This window comes from Cydia pomonella, chromosome 5 (assembly GCF_033807575.1).
Source record: "Cydia pomonella isolate Wapato2018A chromosome 5, ilCydPomo1, whole genome shotgun sequence".
Taxonomy (NCBI): Eukaryota; Metazoa; Arthropoda; class Insecta; order Lepidoptera; family Tortricidae; genus Cydia; species Cydia pomonella.
The window spans coordinates 9,314,375-9,332,959 of record NC_084707.1 but is presented as its reverse complement, the minus strand read 5'-3'; the positions used below and the strand labels follow the sequence as shown (position 1 = coordinate 9,332,959).

The 18,585-nt window shown below is 36.6% G+C and overlaps 2 protein-coding genes and 2 long non-coding RNA genes across 7 annotated transcripts in view; 2 read left to right on the top strand and 2 right to left on the bottom strand.

Moving 5' to 3' along the window:
- Positions 1–11,163, top strand: part of LOC133517672 (NT-3 growth factor receptor-like) — a 62,706-nt gene extending 51,543 nt beyond the window's left edge. Inside the window, exons 2-9 of one of the 2 annotated variants that reach the window (XM_061851033.1) lie at positions 2,144–2,222; positions 3,447–3,539; positions 3,703–3,852; positions 4,483–4,580; positions 5,919–6,131; positions 6,324–6,492; positions 6,625–6,783; positions 6,883–11,163. In XM_061851033.1, the coding sequence (XP_061707017.1) occupies positions 2,144–2,222; positions 3,447–3,539; positions 3,703–3,852; positions 4,483–4,580; positions 5,919–6,131; positions 6,324–6,492; positions 6,625–6,783; positions 6,883–7,646 (1,725 nt within the window). In that variant the 3' untranslated portion in view covers positions 7,647–11,163. Of the gene's footprint in view, positions 1–2,143; positions 2,223–3,446; positions 3,540–3,702; positions 3,853–4,482; positions 4,581–5,918; positions 6,132–6,269; positions 6,493–6,624; positions 6,784–6,882 lie in introns of both variants that reach the window. The other variant, XM_061851032.1, reaches the window with a different exon arrangement.
- Positions 1–11,741, bottom strand: part of LOC133517686 (uncharacterized) — a 59,634-nt gene extending 47,893 nt beyond the window's left edge. For all 3 annotated transcript variants that reach the window (XR_009799394.1, XR_009799395.1, XR_009799393.1), the window contains exons 1-2: positions 11,601–11,741; positions 3,453–3,500 (exon numbers count right to left, since the gene is read on the bottom strand). This is a non-coding gene — a long non-coding RNA (uncharacterized LOC133517686). The remainder of the gene's footprint in view (positions 1–3,452; positions 3,501–11,600) is intronic.
- A 228-nt stretch (positions 11,742–11,969) lies between these two features.
- Positions 11,970–18,585, top strand: part of LOC133517667 (dedicator of cytokinesis protein 9) — a 59,758-nt gene continuing 53,142 nt past the window's right edge. Inside the window, exons 1-5 of the mRNA XM_061851026.1 lie at positions 11,970–12,340; positions 12,964–13,083; positions 14,562–14,734; positions 16,532–16,829; positions 17,566–17,737. Coding sequence (XP_061707010.1) covers positions 12,296–12,340; positions 12,964–13,083; positions 14,562–14,734; positions 16,532–16,829; positions 17,566–17,737 — 808 coding nt within the window. The 5' untranslated portion in view covers positions 11,970–12,295. The remainder of the gene's footprint in view (positions 12,341–12,963; positions 13,084–14,561; positions 14,735–16,531; positions 16,830–17,565; positions 17,738–18,585) is intronic.
- On the bottom strand, positions 12,677–14,552 carry LOC133517687 (uncharacterized). The gene is made up of 2 exons (XR_009799396.1): positions 14,040–14,552; positions 12,677–13,081 (listed from the first exon to the last, which is right to left on the bottom strand). It is a non-coding gene; the product is annotated as an uncharacterized LOC133517687 (long non-coding RNA).

Below are 18,585 nucleotides of genomic sequence, written 5' to 3'. Positions count from 1 at the left end.
ACAAGGCTGTAGGCGTGACAATTAATATGAAAGCGTATTTAAATCGTCTCCAAACGAAGTTTAATTGCCCGATGCTCGCTTATTATGGACAATCGGCAGTCTGCAATAATGGTCCTACATTCTAATGACATGCTTTGATAGAATTTTGCACAGCAATGTTGTTTTTCTCGGTAATGAGGTCTCGGCATGGAAGTCTATTTGTGATTTTTTATCCCAAACGTAATAAAAGCGTACACAAAACGTAAAACAAAAAGAGCAAATACCGAGTGTAAACTGGCAAATAATACGGCTCAGTACGAAAAACTACAATATCTCCTAAAATAATAAAGCTAGGAGCCTGAATTAAATTGTATATTATAGATAAACTCATAGTTAACAAAACAACATCAAAAGTTAGAAATGATATTTACGTGTTTATTTAAATTACATAGTAAAAACAATATCAATTAATTATAGGTAAAAAATCAACAGTGGTACCTCACACACAAAACAAAAAAAAACATATTAATACTTCGTATTGCCTCGACGGGCTCTTCTTACAGCTTCTAAACGATTGGGCATACTGTTTATTAAGTTTCTTATGCGTTCTTGCGGGATATTAGCCCATTCTTCCACTAATGCCTGTTTCAGGTCTCTAAGTGTAGCTTGGGCGGGTTTTCAATTTCATACACGCCTCCCGAGCTCGTCCCATACGTGCTCAATCGGATTTAGGTCCGAGCTTCTCGAGGGCCAGTTCATAGTGTTGATGTCAACCTCCTCAAAATAATCTTCTACAATCTGAGCTGTGTGTGGCCTGGCGTTGTCATGCATGAACATGGAATTTTCACCCATATTAATTAAATATGGGCCAACATGCTCATTATGAATCTCTTCCACATATCCGGCAATAGCTAACGATCCATTTTCAATCAAAACTAATTCCGGGCGACTCTCTGAAGAGATTTCAGCCCAAACCATAACAGACCCACCGCCTAAAGCAACTTTTTCTTCAAAACACGCTGGAATAAAACGTTCACCTGGCCATCTGTAAACTCTTCGCCGCCCGTCATATGCATAGAGCATAAATCTGGATTCGTCAGAAAACATAATTCTTGCCCATTCTTCGTCACCCCATCGCCTGTGTTCGCGTACGTAAAGTTTTCTTGCTGTTCGATGTCCTCTGTCAAGTTTTGGGCCATTTGTCGGTCTATGTCGGGTCAAATTAGCTTCACGAAGCCGCCACCTTGCAGTCCACTCGCTGATGTCATGTTTTCGGGTCTCCCGAAGTTGGTTTTTGTCTTCAACTGCAGTGAGATGCCGATTGCGGAGCATGCTTGTAACAATAAATCGATCTTCTCTAGCCGTAGTACATCTCGGCCTGCGGGTTCCTGGTCTTCGAAGGTTCCTGCCAGTTTCTAGGAAACGTTAGAGGACTCTCTGCACCGTAGATAGTGACACGCCTGTTCCTCTTGCTGTATATCTCAGACTTCTGCCTTCTTGCAACAAAGTGATGATACGTGTACATTAATCTTGTGTTAGCGACATGATAGTAATTCAATAATGACCATCAAAGACAACAATAACTGCCTTTTATCATTTTGCTTTGACAGATTGAAAACAAAAATGAGAAAACAAGCAATAGTGAAATAAATAAAAAATATATACTTATAAATAAAAAATAAAATAAAATATATATGTATAAAATATATGAATAATATATATATAATAATATAAATAGTGTAATAGTGAATTTAGTACCAAATTCGACTTTTTTTTTTAATAAAACTTTTTCCAGATTTCTTGTAGAACTTTGAAGGTTCAATTCAATTCGATATTAAATTCTCTATAATACACAGTTAGTTTTCTCCACATACCGCTATTAATTTGCAAAATATAAGGGTATTTGTCACTAACCCGTATTATTTGCCCGCGAGTGTATTATTGGTACGTTTTGCAAGATATTTCACATAAGCTGTGTCCATTTTCATAGCTTTAGGGGGTAAATAATAGTTTTCACCCTAAGTGACCTAGACACGGCACAATATAATGGCTAACAACACATTATTTATAGCATACATAACATATAAGTAGCAGTTATCATTATTAATAAATACAAATGGGATGATTATCGTTCAAATGAGAGAATAATAGATTTTTTTTTCAGGTGTCAAGGAGAAGTGAAAGGCTAGATGGGGCACCTAATGAACACGTACCGGCAGACCAGGCAACACATGCAGCACCTCGTAAGTTACTGATTTAAAGTATTGACTTTATGGAAAACTAAACACTACACGGTATATTTGTGTAGGTACTTCATCATCATAAAATCTTATCTCGAAGCACAAAGAACTAAATAGCTAATAGTGCTTATGATTTTCGATGGAAGACTGCAGGTACCAAAAAACAACCAACATCGTTTAAAATAACGATAAATCGTAACGATCAAACGATTGCGGCATTTGTCATAGACACGTTCGATAAAACTACGCAAACTACACTCGTGTTGCGGGCTTTAATCAGTAGTCAATTATTCAACTTGGCTAGGCTTCCTATATAGGTACTTGTTCTCCCTCCCGTGTTTTGTGTTTCCTATCTTTGTCTTGACTAAAGACATGTTACAATTTCATCTGAAATTTCCATTCGTTACACGCCTACATTAAAACGAATGACGCAAACGAAGTTTCTAGCGTTCTAGTTCCAGCGACGCAAAACAATTTAGAGCTATCGATAGGCCGTTCCAACTGAACTTGAAACAGCTTAGCAAATTGCTTGCTATCTACTAAGATAACATATTATATCACACAAACCTAAAGCGAACTCAACTTTTGAAAGTTTAAATGCAAATGGGATCGTCTTTCTACCAATCTCACCATCATAACACCCGAAAGATGTCCATTGTTAAACGAAGGCGTCCCCAACGATCTCCACGACGCTTATTTATTGCAATCTTGCGCAAGTTTTCTAGTACGAGGTCCCTCTAGTACTGAACAAACTTTCTGTCTCAGCGCCCATCGGTTTTCTACGAAAATTTTACACGGCGATTGTCCCCCACTTAAGTATTACTCGTAGCTACTCTACAAGCTATATCTTGACTTGCGGATCTCCTTATTTTCAAATTGATCTCGTAAGGAACGTCCGATAAAAAAGTTCGAATGATTGTAGTCCTTTTGTTGATCCAACGAAATAATTAAAGCAGGCGGTTGTTTTATGCGTTAAATGCAGCGTTAAACGCAAAGCGTTTGCCGCACGCCCATTTTACATCAGATAAGCTGAACTATGTACATTGATTTACACGGTAAACGCAGCAGTAAGCACATTGTAATTTTTCCTACATTCTGTTGATGCATGCGTTCAACGCTGCGTTTATCTCAACTCGATTTTCACCCATTTACCCAGCGATCATGGAAATTGACTTAAAAGTATAATAAAAACAGGTTGTAGTTAATATTGATATTGTTTTATTGTAGGCATACCTGGGAGATGTGGACCTCACTCGTGCGAAGAGGAGAAAGTCTGCGTGCCTGTCAAAGATAGTCCAGATCAACACTACTGCGTTAAAAGTAAATGTTTTCACCTTACTTTTTTTTTTCAACTGACAAAAAAAGGAGTGTTATTTTTTTGGCATAACCAACATGCCGAACAGCTTCAACATTTAAAATGTAAGATGTTACTCGTATTAGATTCTTCGTGAGATTTTTACACTCAACTAGACTTCTTTTTCAGGCAAACAGGGCAAATGTGAGAGACATTCTTGCGCTAATGAAGAAGCTTGTGTGCCTGTACCGAAAACCAATGGCACAACCCTACATTATTGCTTATGTGTTAATGGAGGTGAGCCGCCCAGTAAAGACTTCAAATGCCCAAGGAATACAGGTACGTGCAGACGTATTATGAGTATTATGACCCACGTAATTTAAATTCTAATGTGGTATTATATTTGAGGAGTTTCGTCAACTACTCAAATGCTATCTATACACTTTTCGGAGATGAAATGGCACCATCGGAGAAACTCTAAGACTCGTCAACATTCCTACATTGTCGCTTTCCTATCTTGTCCACATTCCTATGTGGTCCACAGTGCTAACCTGCTAACTCAATGACCACATGCATATATGGTCCACAGTGTTGGCATTGGTGGAGGTAAAATGACAAGCCAACAAAACTTTTCCATTAGAAAAAAGCAGTACAAAAGTAAATGAAAAGTGCAGATGTTATCTTATTTATAGAATGCAGGATAATGGGGGGGGGGGTATGTACAATAATGTTGACGAGCTGGCACTGTGGTCAAAATGGGAATGAGAACGATCTGGGGCTGTGGTGGTCAAAATGGTAATGTGGACGAGTTAGGAAGGCGACGGTTTAGAAATTTTATGATGACGAAATGACTTTGTTGGCAAATTCAGAAGGTGACGAAATAGGATTGTGGACGACACGGTCCTGTGCCTTTAAAAAGAAAAAGACAACAGCGAACGAGTAATATCATTTCAACACTATTTTTCACAGTGCCAGTAGTTCTGAAGCCAGTCCTGAACGTCCAGCCTCCAAGCAGCACTCGGAACAACTCAGACGGCGCGAGGTTCACCCTCTCGCCTACGGGAGAAGTGAGTCATCTTTCTTTCGTTTCTTACAATTGTTTCTACTACACAAGCGGCAATACAATTTACTAAATGTTTCGTTCTATCTTAGCGGATGAAGAGTGAAAGTTAGTTTTCTAATGGGTAATTGCTAAATTAGATTACAGTATTTTATTTACTATTGACGATTGTAAAACTGTTGATCTTGGTATCAGATAGCTCTAATTTGAAACAAAGGCTACTAAACAATACATACATAGATACGTACTTATTCAGAATATTAACTAGAAACGTATAATAAAAACATTTATAAATAAATTAAAAATCTTTTTAGTTTCATGGTTCACTTCCTCACAAAAGTAGGTAGTATAGGTTGAAAAAAAAATGCCTGAAAACGAAAATATTCCAACTAGTGACCTAATAAACATCCTAGTAAGTTTTTGAACCGAAACTACTTCATAATTCAGCCACCTTATTAGTCTAAGGGCCTATTTCACAATGTCCAAGTAAAGTCCTGAATAAGCTACTTGCCCCTTATCTGACAAATAAAGTCATCATTGGCGTTTCACAATCTCCAAATAAGCTTAACTGGTAGATAAAGAGCTAAGTTTTGCAGGAAGTTTTATGTGGCAGTTAATATATTTGTTAATTACCTATCCGATACTTTACTTGGACATTGTGAAACAAGCCCTAAGTATTCATAAACTAGTAAGTAATGAACCAAGGATAATGGGCTATAGGTCTTATTTGCCTACCAAATCAGATAAATCTAACAAAAGTAGATACCTAGTATCGATTTTATGTGTTGGCTAGAACCATGATGGGTGCTTTTATTTCAGGGGAGCTTGTTTGTCCATCACAACTGATAAATATTCATAGATACGTAAGGCGATAATGTTTTTCGCGTAATCCAAAATGGTAGTGATGTCAAAGCGATCAATTACGGGTAGTGTAGGCGTCAAACTAGTCCAGTACAATGCTGTTGTAGATCAATCTAATCAGTGCATTATTAATTTGTCTTAGAGTTGAGAATGACTGTATTATAGTTTCGACTGTATTAGCGTAGATTTAGACCTCGTCAGCATCGACTGGTTAATTACTTCTTGCACACAATAACCGGTACAGTGCGAGTTTACCGAGTAATGGAACCCTCCACGTCATACAACCACAACCTTCGCGGAGTACCTTCGCGGAGTACCTTCGCGGCACCGACGTCATCTTATTATGAAGGGGTTATATGTACAAAACCCGGGAAGTGTAATACCTAAATTGTAAGATTTGGTTACAAACAGCGAGACAATGAAACTAAGTAGGTATGATTGGAATAAAAAATACATTTCAGACAAAACCTATCTTTTTCTGCAGGTGCCCAATTCATTGATCAGTGACGTCCTGCCGGATTCAGTGGGAACAGCGGGTACCGAAACAGGGGTGTATAGTGGAGCCGTTAGCAACAATTCAGCTCTGCTAGCTGCCAGTGCTATTGTGGGGGCTCTCATGCTAGTCATCGTGTTCGCTCTGGTGGTCATATGCTACCTCCGAAGACGGATATGTGTTGTAGCAGGAAAAGGGCAACCGGTAAGAAACGTATGATAAGAAACATGGAAACTTCCTTCAAAGATTGCATGTTTATTTGTTTACATTTCCTGAACAATTTGCTTGAGCTAATTTCCTGTTGTACAGCTACATAAACTACGAATTGTTCCGTTATTGTAGCGTGTGCGACCAGGAGAACCTCTGCTTGCTGAACGGTATATAACGAACCCGCAGTACGGAGTGTGCGGCGCAGGCACGGCAGCAGCCCCGGCACAGGCGACGCCCGCGGCGCTCCCGGCTGTCACCACGGACGTAACAGATGACCAAGTTCCGCTGTTGGACAGGAACGCTCTAACCTTCCTTGAAGAGGTCGGCGAAGGGTGCTTCGGGAAAGTTCATAAAGGTGAGTTTAGAGACATCAGCTCTAAAAATAATTAAAATAAAAAAAACTCCCGCAATGGTCATCCTTTTCTTTTGAAACGATCCACTGGTGTTATAATAACGACGACATAAGATTTTACCTATACCTTTTCAGGATTACTGCGTCTTGAAAATGACGAGCAGGTGGTCGCTATTAAAGTTCTAAAAAAGAGCGCTGGACGTAGTGCGGAAGAGGACTTTGTGAGAGAAGTTTCTATTATGTCTGCATTCCGACATTCGAATATTTTAAGCCTAATTGGAGTGGTACACAGAGGTATGTAGTTAAATATATAATTGTGTACGTAATTTAAAGACTACTCTTGGACAAATATTTGAAAAAAGATGTTATACCAGACAAATATTTCGTTTTCAGAAGACACCGACGCAAGCCCATGGATGGTGTTCGAATACATGGAATGGGGAGACTTGGCCGGCGTGCTGCGCGGCTGCCGCGGCGGCGGGCGCGCTGGACCTGCGCTGGACGACGCCGCTCTGCTGCACGTGGCGTTACAAGTAGCTCGTGGCATGGAGTACCTCGCTTCCCGCCGTTTCGTACATCGTGATCTCGCCGCCAGAAACTGCCTCGTTGGAGCTAATCTCACTGTTAAAATCGCTGACTTCGGAATGTCACGCGACGTGTACACCTGCGACTACTATAAAATGGGTGGCGAACGGCCCATGCCAGTGCGATGGATGTCCCCCGAAAGCATAGTTTATGCCAGGTTTACCCACGAGTCGGACGTGTGGTCCTACGGCGTAGTTCTCTGGGAGATATACAGCCGCGGCAAACAACCGTTCTACGGACATACTAATTTCGATGCCTCAAAACTTATTCTCCAAGGTATTGTTCTAGTGCCACCGGAAAATTGTCCACGTTTCGCGTGCGAACTAATGCGCGGATGCTGGAGGACGGATCCCCGGGATAGGATAGGATTCGAAGAGATTTGTAGAAAATTGGAGATAGCTGCATCGGCAGGTGGAGCGACACAGATACGGCTGCCGCGACCGCCGCCGCCTCCGCAGGACTCGGCCGGTTACTTGATCCCCGCGCCGCAGCCGCCAGTGGACTACTTGGCTACGATTCCCGACCCCGAGTCGAGCGAGGAGGAGGAGGATGAAGACGACGAGTACACGTGACGAGGCGCGGCGGCCGCCGCGAGCCCGGCGGAAGCCCGCCGCTCGGCGTCCGCGTCCCAGTACGTGCCGCGCACCTCGCCGCCCGCCGTGTCCGCGCTTACCTTTTCATTTCTGCCCCAAACCACCGCTGCTCATTTCGAATGTTAAAACGGAATAGCGTGAGACAATGGACGTCTAGGAGACTCGATGGAATAATACTCAATTATAAGTACCTATAGTGTGATATTTCCATAATAATTTGTAGCCAAATTGTTCATAATAATTAAGTATATAACGAACCGTGTTAAATAAAGTTTTAATAAGAATCGCGAGAAATGTGTGATCTTATTAGGACTTGCCGTGGGCTAGACCAAGAGACTAACTTTCCGAAAAACTCAAAATTTCGGAAATAATTGTGTGTGTATGGATTAAGGCTTAGGCTTTAAATTATAAGAAAAGAATTCTTAAGTGTGTGCCATATCTACATAACTGACCAATTACATTTTACATTTTAATACAATCTACATTGTGTACATTTCAATGACCAATAATTACGGCTAGATCTTCATATTGGCCAAATACTTAGAATAAATAGTGTGTGAATCCGATACGGGCGAATATTTAAACAGTGGTAGTATAGGACCTAAGAAGTATATTGAGATAAGTTTTGCTTAGAAATACAATGAAAATATTAAGCATATAAAATAATTCCGCCGGCAATGTAAAGTAACACTAAAGTTACAAGATACGCGCTTTTTAAAGTAACTGTCAACGCTTGTTTTCGCTATATGCACGACTGTCACGCAACCTAGCGTCCGCAAGTCTAGGGGGAAACGTCAATTCATTAGGTATATCTTATAAAACTACTCCAAAACTAAAAACTACTGAACGGATTTTCATACGACTTTCATCTATCAATAGAGTGACTCTTGAGGAAGGTTTAGGTATTTAACTTTTTAAGGTTTTGTGTAAATTGGTTGAAATATAACGATGTTGTCGGAAAAAATCACGCTGGCTAGGAGCTTTAATCGAAAATGCTGCCAAATCCGTTTGAGCTATAACAACACAATGTATGGTGGGATTGTCGCGGGTATACTATACCTACCCATTCTGAACTTCTACAAAAATATCACATAATAAGTGGCATTTGCAAAGCATTTATATGGATACAGTATTAATAATTATCAAATAAATAACGTTAGTTACAATGCCGGATTTAGAGGTCTGGAGGCCTCGGGCAATAAAGGAGTGGAGGCCCCCTGGCCTCAAATTATTTTCCAAATAAAATGGTAAATTTTCCGAAGTCTCTATTGTGGGGGCCCCTCTTTTGTGGAGGCCCCGGGCTGTAGCCCCGGTTGCCCTCCCCAAAATTCGGCCCTGGTTAGTTATATTAAGCATTTCACACAGATTACAATGGTCCCTTACACTATACAATTTAAATGAATATTTCAGGAGTAATCGTAAATTAAAGTTTCACTTCGAGCCATATAACTTGTACGAAATGTTAAAGACGCTATCCGCAGTTAGTTCTAATTTTTACCACCTTATGCGCTGGGATCGCTTTACTTACCCCCACCATGCACTTCGCACAGTACCAGTGCTGCTCGGTAAATTTCCAAAAATCAATTACGGGATCATAATTAAGTGTTACTTAAAAAACTTCTTAGTTAATGATTACACGGATAAATTCTATTCTCTGGTTTAATTTATTGCTCGTATTGGATTTACACGCTGTATAGAAATAGAAAACTTTTGCAAAAAATTACTCATAGATGATAATTGGCGAGAACGTACAGTTATTATTTTAAAATAATGATGATATGATATTGCTATATATACAGTCATTTGAAAAATATACAAATGGCAGTACATATTTTTGTAAAAAAAAACGTACCTAAACTTGATGTTTGCTAATATAATATATTTAAAAGAAAAGCATCACAACTGTTAAATATGAATGTGGTGTGGGTGGGTATATGTACAATATATGTAAGAAATTAATGTTGTTTATTTACACTATTATTGACCAAATCATTAGATAGGTAACTGAATTGTTCTTATACTTAAAGTAAAGTATAAGGTTTCTAATTTATTAGTCTTCATGCAATTTGTACATAATAATGAATAACTATTAAAAGTCATACCACAAACATAATGTTAAAAATTATAGTATAAATGTTTCAATGTTCATTGCTGTTGTAATTCTTCTTAAAAAATTGTTGTACACAACTAAGTATTTGTACCATTTTATAATGTCCTCACGGGTATAGAGATAGGTAATTCTAAATTTTCACTACTGTGACTACAAAACAAAAGTTGTAAGCAAAAGCTAAGCAATTATACTAAAATGTCAGGGATTTGGCTTATATTTTGAAAAATAAGATAATACTAGTAGATATTAAATTAACATACCTACATAAAATAACATAAAACAAAGGTAAATTTCCTTGAAATGATCTGTTGAGTAACCAAAAAAATATATAAATAAGCTTGCCACTAGGTACATGTGATGGAAGTATCAGTCAATATATTTCACTTTAATGCCTTATTGCACATGCTGTATTATTTTTTTTTTTTGCTAGGTTAAAAAATCAAATGAAACCATCATCATGTAAAGTCTCAGCTATAAATAAGTAAGCAGAAAATTCTAATTTTGAAGGGTATACACAAATCCTAACAATTAAATAATTGCACAAATGCACCCTTTTTGGTTAATAAAAGTGGTGTTTTCTATTACTTTTGCATGAATATTAAATAAATTTGTATAGTCAAATTATTTATCTACTCCCAGAGATGAGTAATCTGCCCTAACATTGACATATCCCTTTAAAACTGGTCACTTATTTACCAAAGTTTCTGTTGTGGGTTGTGACCAAAATCAGATGTTGCAACACTTGCAACTGCCTAAGTAAGAGCAGGTTATTATCCTACATCAATATTAAAATTCGAGCATACCCAGACTATTTTAGAGTGGAATATATATGCATTGTATATAATATTTTTTTATTAAAGCATACATATTTTCACAATATATTTATATTTGTTTTGTACTGATTTAAACTTTCATGATTTATTACACATTTATAAATTATAGAAACGGGACTTAATTGCATATTGATTTTTAACATTACCACCAATGTTTCGAGGATGGCATTGTCCTTGTGGTCTCAGAGGTAAATTTTAAACTCAAGACACGAATAAGTCCCGTTTCTATCATTTAAAATAATTTATTTTATTCTTGACAAACACACTATTGTAATGACAATTAATAAGAATGATCATAGTAGGGTATCTGTAAACATTATATCCTCTATTTTTTGTCACTGATATTATACATACTGCTCCTGGTTTGAAATGATGTTAACTCAATAAGGTCTCAAATATCCAAGCTGACTTACCTGATACGTAAAAAATGTAGTCAATAATAAATATACATATACTAATCAAATGTCTGAATATTTTTACACCTACATCATTATTAAGCCTCTGCAAGAATTATCAAATACCTTACAAAAGTTATAAACATATAAAGCAATAACCTTTTGGCGTTTTATTTGTATCAACATTGAAAATATCTACTGATATCTACTGACGGAATAGAAATGCTTCAAAGCCAACCCAGAAAAAGAGGTTTAGGAGAGCAGAGGTAGTTTTATTACATTGTACTTGATTAACTAAACTCGTATTTGTTTCTACTATCCAGATGATCAGAACGAGTTTAAGATCTTTGAACTATTATTACTACGTATAGAGCTGGCACAGAGAACCAGTATTTTGCGCCATGAGTTGTGGTTGTTTTGACAACAAACCATAGAAGCGCCATGAATAATGCTTACGATGTTTTGGTCGCGTGGTACGGGTTGCGATTACGATAATTTCATTATTTGGTATAGCTTCTCTATAGTAATAATAACTCACAAATTTCAAATTAAAGGCAAATATACCGGAAAGCAGCGGAAAAGTAAACACACTAACCTCAGCTAACAAATACCAGTTTCAACTTCATTATTTACAACTATTTGCCAAATAATATTCACTTAATAATGAAATGTACCTATATTATTATGTTACATTTCCTAAATAAACTAAAGTTATAAAGAGCTAAACAAAACAAAAATCAGTTTATAAATTTTGACAGTGACAGCTAGGCAGTTCTGCCAATCTACTAGTGCAGTATGCAAAAGTGCTAGCATGATCACCTTTGACGGTATATAACGGTAGCGCATAATTTTAGTTATGCATGCGCATCAAATGCGCATGTTGTGGCACTCTGAAAATTTGAATGGAGATGCACCAATTTTTTTTTTCAAAATTTCCTCTTTTTCTACTTACTAATCCGTCCGCTAGACTATATTTGCAAGTATCAGCGCTATCCACCCACGTAAGCCTTGGCTTATCATTAGATGGTGTGGACCTTTGGTGTGGACGCACCATTTAATTGTTTATTATCTGTGGTAAGGCGAACAACTGTCAATTCTAAAATATTATCCTATCTGTGGTATGCCTCGATGTCTGAAGAGAGGCGGTCGTTGTTTTTCTTGGGCCATTTTTCTGCTTATTTAAGTGTTTTCAATCGACTTATTATTCGCAATGAACACATTTATATCGGTTAATTATGTAGAAAGTGAATAGTTAATTAATATTGGATATCGTATTTTAAAATAAATACAATGCCTCCAATAAACACTAAGGGGAAGAGTAGTGCAGAATACGAGGTAAATATTGTTTAATGACTTAACTGTAAATAAATTAACGCTTAGAAAGTTCGATATATATCTTATGCATAAGAAAGATTAGTTTTATACATAATGTTATATAATTGTTTGTGTTCTCAATCTTCCCATGATCTAGGGTGTGTTCTGACGGTGAAAGTAGTGCCGGGTTTTGTTAGAACAGAAAAAAACTATTGTTTATATTAAATAAATACACACGTTTGTGTTTCGTACAATGATTCATATACCAGCATATTTAATAATAATAATAAAATTCTTTATTGCACACTACATAAAAAACAGATACAGAAATTGATAAAATAATACATTTACACACACACATATATACACATATATTTGTGTTTCCAATAAGAATAATTAATTGATATCTTATTTTAAATACATATTAAAATATGAAAAGTATTTAACAGAATATTTAAACATAGAAAATTGTAAATAGGATTAGAGAAACCTGTTTAGTGCTTTTAGCTAAGCATTTCCGTGTTGTGTATCATAACAAGCAAAGTAGGTATACAATTTTTCTATAAGTATATCAAAAATCTTTGTAAATCTGAGTGATATTAATTGAATTTTAATAATAGAGTTAGTTTTATAAATTATTTCAGAATATCATAGCCAAGAAATGCACAGCATTGGATTTTGAGAGCTATATTCAAGAAAACAAGACTCTGCTTCTGAATGATCCTCTTCGAGACATTCTTTTATACCCCTCTGATGATGTTTCTGTAAGTACACAATAATATGTACCTATTCTTATACGGGGCATACACCCGGCCAAAAGTATTGAAACAAGTTTATTTTTTAATAGAATAGTGTGATTTTTAAGCTATGTAATATATACTACTCATTAGAAAAAAAATGGTAAATATAATAGTAGAACAATTTTAAAAGTAAATTACTCAAGTTGTAGCTATGATATTTGCCAGTTCAACATTTTTAAAAGCAATTAAAAGGGTATAATTATGTAACTTTTTCCTAATTTTTTTTTGTTTTTGACAATATTTTAATATTTAGCGAATCTTTTTAAACTTTTGTGGTTACTTAGTGTAAATTTTAGGTTACACATATGCAACAAAGACAGAAACATTAGATATTAAAGAAAACAACCTTGTTTCCATACTTTTGGCCTTGGGTGTAAATAAAGTTTTCGCAAGTTCCCAACAAAGTAGACCTTTTGTGGAATGGCCCTTATCTTGAATTAGAATAAACTGACAGTTAGGCAGTTTTCACACTGGATGCGATTTGCATGTTGCTCTGATGTGCAAGTGGGATGTTGCTACAATACATGCATAGTTTTGTCTCACTCAAACATCGGAGCAATGTGTGAATTGCATCCAATGTGATAACTGGCTTACATGTATGTTCATCATGAGATTACCATTAAATCTCAAATGAGTAGACCAGTTCAGGGCTATAACTGTGATAATTGAAATTCATAAATTGCGGGCATTTTTCTCTGTCACTCTAAGTATGTCTTATGAGAGTAAAAGAGAAAGATCCCAGCAATTTGCGCATTTCGCGGTAGGCCCCCCAGGCATGTAAATTATTAAAATATGCTTCTCCCATTTAATCTAAATTTTGGCATAATTATCTATTAGCAGGGCCCGTACTTTTCATGCCGTTGATGCAAAAATGACGTAATTTAACATACAGGGAGTTACTACAAATTTAGATAACTTACTTATTGATGGGTATCATAATAAATACTTGTTACGTGAATAAAAGCTTGTTACGGTGTTAAAAACCAAAAATATGTATTATTTCATAAATTAATAATCTATTATTTATTTGTGTGACAATAAAATGAAAGTCAGTTAGACGTTTCTATACTGATTGTCAAGTATATGTATCAGTTACCTAAAGAGGTTGACAAATGATTAATTATTACGAAAATACTAATTGGAATCATACCCTATGTAGCGTGACGTCATTTTTCTGTCTATTAGCATTATCCTTATACACTTTGGGCTTTTGTGCTGTCTTCTACAATCACACATGCTTCCTAGAATAAAAAAATGTATTCTAACAATCCTTTCTCATACAGTTTTCTATGGAGGTCTCATTTCATCACCAATTAAAAATTTAATCTGGACTAGAACTTATATTAAACATAATTCGTGGTATTAAGCAATAATATTGTTAATGATGTGAGTTAATAATTATCACATTCAATATATGTTAAGCCATAGTCTATAATCTACAGAGTGTGGTCCTCCCGCGCCGCTGGCGAACAGTTACAACAGCGGTGCCTGACGTGAGGACTGCCTCCACTTGCCCTCTGCTCACTAGACAGGCCTTGCTCAGCTATGCTTCTAGTTGGAATCTTATACACTTCAAGTATAATAGTTATTCTGGCACATATCTCAATTTACCCAGGTAAGTACTAAATTCAATTTTTTTTTGTACACTATAGTGAAATTGGTTCAACACACTCTCTGTATAAAATTAATTTGTCTGTGTAACATTAATTTTTTACACTGTTGCTGACGTGCATTTGTAGACTTTGTACTACCTGACAATAGGTATTGTCAGTAGAATAAAATACTGTAATGGAGGTACATTACAGTTTTTTATTCTTCTCTATTATTTTACTTGCATGTTCAAAGTTCTCGCTTTCTCTTACAATGTCCTTGGCCTTATATACCTACAACTCCATAAGGATAACTTGTAAAGTATCTATAGCCCGACCAGACATATATGATCATTGTCAAGAGGGCGCTGTTATTATTGTGTATAGGATGACACTTCAGTTTAGTATGAAAAATTTAATTTCAATGAAATTCCGCAATATGGCGCGTGATCATATATTACTGGTCAGGCTTTACCTGCTAAGGTATCTGAAGTTTGTAGTTAGTGCCAATATCATTCACAAATTTAATCTATTATAGAAATAAACAGTATAACATAATTATTATACCAATTCAATGTGTAGCCTTATAACAATATTATATGTTATTGTAATAGCAGTGATTTGTAATCATGTTAAGTGGTATTATGATTCAAAACAATGTGCAGGTGGAAAGCAAATTGTTTTAAATGGAGCAGGATTGATGCACATACTTTGGTGTAGAATTGTTATAAATCCAATGTAGGAGTTTAACAAGTTTAACAGGCCAAGTATCGAATAATTAGCTATGATTGAATGAAACCACAACAGAAGAGCTCATTAGCAGCACAATTAACATAACATTTCATGGTCATGAGAGCAAGCAACTGTTCTAACTCGTATACTTGTCAAGGTCGGCTGTCTATCTGATCTGTGATTCATTTCCCTTTGCATGAAAAAAGTACAATAAACATTTTTTTGTTGCTAAGTAGTGTCCAAGTTCAAAAATAATTTAGAAATAACCATTATGGCAATCGCTGGTTACTGCATATTTAGTCAGTAGTTGATATTATTATCATAATAAAAGCTATTCATAGGATTTACCAAAGGGGTTTTTTTTTATTGAATCATTGTCATGATTATTTGACCGCAAATTAAGGTCACGGTTTTTTATTAATAAATAGCATGTTCACCGGTAAAATATCACTTTAGCAATCAGTTGATTCACATATCAGTTTGTGGGTACTTGGGTAGTCCGTATACTTTTCAGTGTTCATCCCTGACCTACAATCCTGATTAGGTACACTTGTAACTACAATTAACATGCAATATGTAGTTGCTATTATTAGCATTAAACTGATAACATTTTTCAAGATTTTTATCCATTAATATGGAACCACGACCGCAATGTCGCGCTCATATCGTAGGAGATAGATATATAGAATACTCTTTATTGGCACCCCTCAGTAAAAGATACAGCTTAAAGAAACGCAACTGATTAATGATAGAGGCAGACAACAGGCGGTCTTATAGCTAAAGAGCGATTTCTTCCAGACACCCTTTGGGTAGGAGGTATGTAGGTATTTTAAATTAAAATAAAACTTATGTGGTTAAGTTTTGTTTTAATTAATTGCGTTATCAGCTTGTCGGGTTGAAGAAACTCAAAACACTCTTGGGAATGCGGTCTACGACATTTCTTAGAAAGTAAGAAATTTGAAGAAAAATGAATAATGTCCACCCGGCATAAATCATGTTAGGGGAAAAACCTTTGTATTTTGTTCTACCTACAGTACTTGACTTTGTTCACGTAGTTAATTAACAATTAATCGTTTTTATTTCTTCATCAGACCAATTGATAACAAATTAATAGAAGAAATATACGACATAGATGCTGAAACCGAAAGCGACAATGACGCTCAAGCAGCCAAAGTTGACATTGGCACCAAAGAAGGCTATCTGCTCAAAGGGCCCGAAATTGGCTCAGACAGAATATTTAGCAACCTTGCTTCAAAATCGTTCAAAAAACGCTATTGCTCAATGGTCAGAGAAGCTGATGGTGCTTACATTCTCGAGGTATATAAAGATGATAAGAAAACCGACACGAAGCTCACTATCGTCATGGATTTTTGCTCCGACGTTGTCAAAGTAAGTTGCTACGTCTTATGTCTTAAGTGTTAGGAAAGTGTTCACTTCTAGAATTCCTTGGCATATGCAGCGTATGCATTGATATATAGCACGCTTTCTGGCTTCTACTGGTTCCTTGGTCAATCAATGGTATCTACTTGCCCTTAACACGTGTGGGTGAATTGCAAAGAAGCTGTGATTAGTCTTTAGTTAATTGATTCATTTGTGTTGCAAAAATTAACAATGTAATTGTTTGATATTGTAGTTAATTCATATACATATAAGTCTACAACATACGCAACAATGCTTTCATGCATATATCTTAAATAGAAATGGCTTAGTTGTCGTAACACAATGTATTAATCAACTTTAGACTAATGACGGTAATTATAGTTAGTGTCATCCACGATGATGCGCAGATTTGTCAAATTTAACTTTTAATGACAAGACACGAATCAAGGCACGCGTCTTAGTGAATGACACAATCTATACAGTCCCTTACCTACCTACAGTCTTAGGCTATTTTTGGAAACGTGACCTTGCTGTACCATGAAAAAAGGTAAAACGGAATCAAAGGCGTCGTAAAAGTATAGCTACAAATTCGTACAGTCGCAAAATAACTAGTTAGAAAGATACGTAGATTAAAGTATGTGTTGTTCAGCGCCCTGTAATTAGTGTTAAATATACAAATAGTTCTTTGTAAGTGACTTTATCTAAAGTACCTAATGATTTGTGTTACGATATGTTTTGTTGACAGAATCCAAAGCGTGGACGCCACTGTTTCGAGTTACGTATGTCTGGAGGAAAAGGTTACACATTCTCGGCTGATAATGAGGAGGAAATGAATGAGTGGATAACCGCATTTAATGCGGCTTTGAAGAAGAACCAGGATTGTCCAGAAATCAATCAGGATGAGGTATTAGATAAAGGTAATTTGTATAAACTACACAAACTGCTTTAAGCAAGATGAACTAAAAGTAAAATTACTGTTATAAGAGGTACAGTCATCTGTAGATCTACGCCTGTTTCTGTATGTACGATATTAATGCCTTGTGTTGCTCCATAGCAGCTATTTAGGAGGTTTAAAGCTTTTACTGAGTTTTAGGATTCTCAAAATGTTTTTATTTATTATTATCGTCGCTTTTAAGTTCCTTTGTACGATATAAGTTGCAATAATGGCGAAGAGTAATAACGATACCATTGTAAATAGTTTACAATACAATAATAAAAGTTTATTAATAACTTTATATGAGCACAGGAGTAAAGAAACGAAACCAGAGTGACAGTTTCATAAAACCGTGTGCTGTTTTTTATTACATTTTGCTCCGAGGAATTGTTCGGATTAATCCCTGCCGCTTCTTATCGCCATCGCCCTACGCGACAACATTTCCATCTTTACCACTTAGATGGTTGGCAGTCCTCGACTGTGCGTTTCTCCAGAAAGGTCCTGCCTCTCACAGCCAAACTGTGAAATGAACTGTCGCCTGCGGTATTTCCGGACCGATACCACCTTCAAATCTTCAAGAAAAGAGCGTAAGCACAACCCCTCTGGTGTTGCGGGTGTCCATGGGCGGCGGTAATCGCTTACCATTATGTGATCCGTCTGCTCGTTTGCCTACTATACCATTAGCCGGGTCCACACAGAGCGAGCATACGCGCGAGGCAACTTCCTCACGCACAATACGGCCAGTGTAGACGTGCCTCGGCCGAACTAACCCGTCTAAACTGGCCGTATTGTGCGTGAGGAAATAGCCTCGCGCGTATGCTCGCTCAGTGT